Raw genomic sequence first — 6,000 nt, 5'->3', positions numbered from 1 at the left:
TCTGATGAAACTGGTTGTGTGAGAAATGTTAAGAAAATGTGTGACAATAAGCGAGTTTCATCCGCAAAAAAATCTGGTCAAGAATTACTGGGTCATTTGTTGATGAATTAAACGGAATTAGAGAATAATGTTTATGCTAGTTTGCAATACACTGTATATTTTTGCATATACTTTATTACTTATTACGCTCTCTACTTAAGTGTTAGTTTTACGGTGTTGTATCGCTTTTCGGACATGTCTGTTTACTCCTAAAAATTTTCAAAATTAGTGTGAAAAAGCCAAATGTATTTATTCCAACGTAGAAAACAAATTAGAAAAATTGCACACATCATGTACTTTTATTCTTTAAAAGCCTAATAAGCAAAAATGCATCATTTAACGTTTTCTAATAACTACAGAAACTGTGATTAAGTACATTGTATTTAGTATTAGTCTTATTGAGACCTGTCGGGACCCCTAGGCTATTTTAAGCCCCCTTAGATAGAGCGTGTTATTAAACGTTGAATCAAATACTGATTCAGAACCCTTGTTTGAAATGTATAATTTCAAATTGAGACCCCTTATCTCTACTAATGAATGACTAATAAAGAGACATAAATTTTCTTGTTGAGTATTCGAATCTCTCAGTCAAACTAACGGTGTTATTCTACGCGAATAAAACGTTTTTAGAACATACTATCCATTCCTTGAAAACGTTACTTGCTTCATGAACCTCTCAGGGGCAGTCTATCTTAGCCTATTGAGTAATTTGGCATTATAAACAAGTATTCTTGTCTCGGAACGGACATCACAAAAAATAGCGTATTTTCCCGGAAGAAATGTACATAGTATGCGCACCCGGCATACAGATAACTCTGGTACATAAAGAAATGAATTAATTACGGTACTGGAATTGGCCGAAAAGTGATACGTTACCCTACATAATTAGGTGCCAAAGTCAAATTTTCGTCTCGGATTTCTAACCACCTGCTCTAAAAAGAAATTTTTCAATTTTTTTTTTTAAGTGTTGGTTGGAAATAAGACGCCAGGTAGCTCACGAGTCAATTCGTAGATATTTTTATTCATTGAAGCACCAATTTTGTTAATTAAAGTGCTCATTTCACTTTCATAGGCTTATGTAGTTCTGTTAATTAGAATTGTCTTACATTGAAATACATTAAGCTCGATGTTTTCATTTGTCCAGCTCTACTGTTTAGCTTGAAAGTAATTATGTTAACAAAAAAGCTGCGTGGTCAGGGCGTATGAGAAATAAAATTCCATATACACCAAAGAGATTTTTACTAAAAAAAGAGAAAACAAAATCTAGGTTAGGTGTCTCCCTTTGAAGGCTACGTCTTTTTTCTTTTTTTTAGCGACGCTTGCCATCTGGAATCATAATCTATGATATGTTAATGTACATCTTTTTGAGACTAGACCATCTCCGCCTTATATAGGTGCTATGGTCAAACATTTAGATGCCATTTAGCCAATTCCGCTCTAAAAGGCAAAATGAACATGTCACTTATGGGATGGTTGGCAATAGACGATTTTGCTATGTCAAACTATCCCCGTTAGTGTTAGGAAAGAAATAAATGAACAGTGCCAGTTAATTATTTTATGAACTTCTGAAACAAAGGCTTGAGATAATTCGCAGGGTGCAAGCCAATTCTTATTTTTTGTCTATTGGCAAAAAAAGAAGATTTCTCCTATGTCATCACTGACCTAGAACCGAGATTTTCGCCACCCTTATAGGATTCTTAGGGGATTTAGTGACCTTAAGTACTGGGTCAGGATGACTTCAGTCTCTTAACCAACACAACCCCATACATCAGAGCCTATGTGTGCTCTGGTTTGTAATACATTTAGAAGGTGAAGCCAATACCACAGACTAAAATCTTGTTAGGTTCAACAAAGGGCTTGCTGCGCAGATGCAAATTAAAACGAAGATACCTTGTTCAGGAGTAGAATCTCATTCAGAGAATCGAAATGTTTATTTATTTTCACATTTTGCGATTAAGACTTGCTTAGTTCCCCCAACACCTTGCAGCGGATAGGGCATCAACTGATGATATTTACGTCAGACAATCCTGAGCTAAAGACTACAGCTCGAAGAGGGATGAACTTAGACCTCTTTTATCAGCTTATAGGGATCAACCAATTGTGATCCGTTGCTAGAAATCTTTCGGAGGTCTGGAGGGGTCCAGAACCACACGTCGCATGGAAGTCTTCGCTGTTTCATTCGAGTCATATGACCAGTAACGCCACCTTTGTAGTCTGACTTCTTCAATTATTTGCGGTTACTTAGTGAGAGGCCTGATCTCGGTATTAGGTTCTCTATCCGTTGTGCTAATCGTAAATATTTTTGGCAAGCAATTGTTAGCAAATCCAACCCACCATATCTCTATAGCTTTAAACAGACTCGAAGATTCGTTTTTCCTTCCTGAAATGGCGTTTGCTGCTTCAGGAACTTTTATCGTAATGCCATTCCATCCATATTCTACATTACCCAACTCTGAACCCTCCACGCATTCTTGGAGCCCACCTATTAGATTCTTACCATGAAGTCCATCAACCTCGTAACTACCGGGTAAGTAGTTACCCATCCAATTTTAAATCCACTCTGGATGCTATTTTATAATGTTCTTTAGTTTCAACATCAATAACAGCCCTCCGATGTGCCCGTGTCCTTTATCAACCAGTCTTTGATTTGCAATATTAGTCAGTAAGATTAGCTGTCATACCATCATGCGAGTGCCATAATTACTTGCGGGTCATTTATGTCCATTTGAATTTTTGATTACAACTAGGTTGTTGCAGCTAAAAAGTTGAAGCAGTCTATTACCATCACTATTTTACTTCCGTAGACATAACCGGCCAAAGATAGAATACAATTTATTTTATTCTATATACAATATATAGTATCCACACAGTATATGTAATATTTACAATCTATTGTATCCTAAATGAACAAAGATATGTAATCTATAAATGAAAATCCCATGTTTCTACCATGAATCCTGTCTATTTGCTCATGTAAGTTGGCTTACAACCAGACAACAGGAAGCCTCCCGGACCTTCAGCTGAGTGAATGCTGAAGAATTTTGGCTATGCATTCTTACTGACAAGAGTCGACAGCATGCACAGTTAATTCCCAGGTGTAATAACTCCGATTCAATACATATTCACATCTGCAAATATATTCCTTTCGATGGTGAAAAGAGAATTAGGGAAACACTATCTGTGTTCTTCTTCTTCTTATTTAGATTGCTATAGAAACTCTTTCGCATAATCTCATTACCCGGAATCCCATACCAGATCCACCCGCAGGTTTCTACGGTCCCATATTACCAGGCAGACACATGCCTCATCACAGCATACTATCTGCGTTTTAAATAAAGAATTAATTTTCGATTCATTCATCACTTTTGGGAGCCAAAGCTTGATCAAAAGATTATCTTCACCAAGGGAAGTTCAAGGGAGAAGAGTTGGTAGGACCAGGTGTTCCCGAGGAGCAAACATTGTTGATCATATCTACTGAGAAACAGCGAGCATAACAAACCGAACTAAACCTATAATCATTTCTGATTCCTATTTAACTGAGTTCACATACACTGATAAAACGGTCAAGTAATCATTTAAACAGTGCGGAGACACATTACAACGGTTAAATACTGGAAATCAGACTGACATTGACATAGAGCATAACAGTAAACGACAGAAAGAGTAAATTGAAATTCTAAAAGGTTTTTAAAAGTTACCCTGCAAAAACTTAACCAACTGAAGATGGTACGTTCTGCTTTTAATCAGGACAGTTAGTTTCACAGCTTGAATCACCTCTGGCCACTATCACAATCACAACCGTCAACGCTGTATGCTTTTTGATTGATAAGAACCACTTTATGCTCTATAGCCCGAAAACATCTTGGAAATGAATCAAGTTTCAAAAGTTAGAATTCTACCTTCAATAAGCATCTTTTTTTAACCGTGGGGCCATCCGAAACCTACAATAGAAACCTAATATTCAAGAGATTAAAATGATACAATTTTCTTTTATTTTATCTCGACAAAAAAAGGGCTGTTGCAACTCATATTCAGTTTTAAGCAAGTAATCGTGAACTCATACTTCAACTTCAAACTATGTCAGTTAAAATAATCATTTTCAAAACAACAATAGCAATTATAGTAAAGATTGAATTATTGCACTTCAAACAAGTAATTACAGTTAAAAAACAATTTTACTATCAAATACATTCACCCAAACAAATTCCCAAATAATGCTGTACAACTGTTTATTGTTTTAAATTAACAAAATAATGTCAAATACATAAATTTTATAAAATGGGCAGAAGGTAGGAGTGTAGCTTACTCACTCAAAATTGATGAAAACAAATTCTTTGCATCCTTTGAACTCATCGAAACCTTTGGCAAAAAAAATATATATATATATAAAAAACAAGCCCCTTCCTCAGAAAAATTTTCGACTACAAGACATTGAATTTCAATGATCGGTGGTTTGGTAAAAAATAGATTGGTTTTCCACACTGAGAGCCAGAACTACAAGATAGACGTAAACGACCACCAACAAGTCATAAGTTAAGATCTTAGCTAAAAGGGATATTTTTAAGAAACTAAGGATTTCTAACCGGAATAAAGGTGGTACCGTACATAACTTTCAAATAATCAGAGCCTTTCTACAATGAAAAACATATAAAAATTAATTGAAATAAGCTCTATGAAACGCGGGGTTGGTCTCATCAAAAAGATAATGGAACTATAAGGCATTAGAAAGTAGAATTTCCAGAGCATCACAAATCCGACACACTGCATAAACTTCACTGCTGTTATCTGTTTTCATATAAATAAATTCCAAAGATTTATTACAGATGGCAGCATGTCTGCCAACCGCGCTATCAATTGATGCTTGGAGAAGTTCATGTGTTGTTGGATTTTGCAAACTAATATTTATACCACAGTGACACATAATCAAGTTGTTTGAAATGGATAAGGTATGTATTTGACAGACAGGACAGACGACTTCGTTACTCAGCAAATGATTTAAATTCTGTTCTTCGATTACCAGTTCGTCTTCGATTTCTTTCAAGAGACGTGATTCTGAAATGAGAAGACTTCCAGTATTTATGCCACTATAGAAAGCACAGTATATAAATAATAGACAGTATGATCTTTCCCTATCTCACCCATTATAAAAACCTGGACCGTGATGCGAGTGCTCCGGAGAACTTATAAACATATGCGACATTCGATTTTTTCACGGGTAGACAAGCCAGATTTCTCTTGAACGCGAAACTTGGCTTCAACGTTGTAACACTAAATTTTAAAGAATCTAATTTTCAATTAATTTATTCCAATACATACATGAAAATCAATAATTAGAAGTGAAATGTTATTATTAGATTTTTTTTAGGAATTACAAGTAGGTTTCGAAGTCTCGAGTTGGTTTCAAAGGCATTTTGAGAAAGTTTCTGCCAAAATACGTGTTCTAGGGTAATTGGCCCGCTGATGGCAGATCAAATGAGAGGAGCTATATATATATATATATATATATATATATATATATATATATATATATATATATATATATATATATATATATATATATATATATATATATATATATATATATATATATATATATATATATATATATATATATATATATATATATATATATATATATATAGATATATATATATATATATATATATATATATATATATATATATATATATAGATATATATATATATATATATATATGTATATATATATATATATATATATATATATATATATATATATATATATATATATATATATATATATATAATATAGATATATATATATATATATATATATATATATATATATATATATATATATATATATATATATATATATATATATATATATATATATATATATATATATATATATATATATAGAACCCAAGTCCTAAAATTGGTCTCAATCAAGAACCCTTATCGATATCTTAATTCACAAAG

At 33.2% G+C, this 6,000-nt stretch overlaps 1 protein-coding gene across 1 annotated transcript in view; it reads right to left on the bottom strand.

Moving 5' to 3' along the window:
* Positions 1-2,954: 2,954 nt before the first annotated feature.
* Positions 2,955-6,000, bottom strand: part of Ripalpha (RPA-interacting protein alpha) — a 67,874-nt gene continuing 64,828 nt past the window's right edge. Inside the window, exon 4 of the mRNA XM_089088931.1 lies at positions 2,955-5,091. Within this exon, the coding sequence (XP_088945057.1) occupies positions 4,751-5,091 (341 nt within the window). The 3' untranslated portion in view covers positions 2,955-4,750. The remainder of the gene's footprint in view (positions 5,092-6,000) is intronic.

The sequence above is a fragment of the Artemia sp. Qi Xiang Cuo genome, chromosome 5 (genome assembly GCF_049724085.1).
Source record: "Artemia sp. Qi Xiang Cuo chromosome 5, ASM4972408v1, whole genome shotgun sequence".
Classification (NCBI taxonomy): Eukaryota; Metazoa; Arthropoda; class Branchiopoda; order Anostraca; family Artemiidae; genus Artemia; species Artemia sp. Qi Xiang Cuo.
The sequence above is the reverse complement of the archived record's forward strand: the minus strand, read 5'-3'. Positions and strand labels throughout refer to the sequence as shown.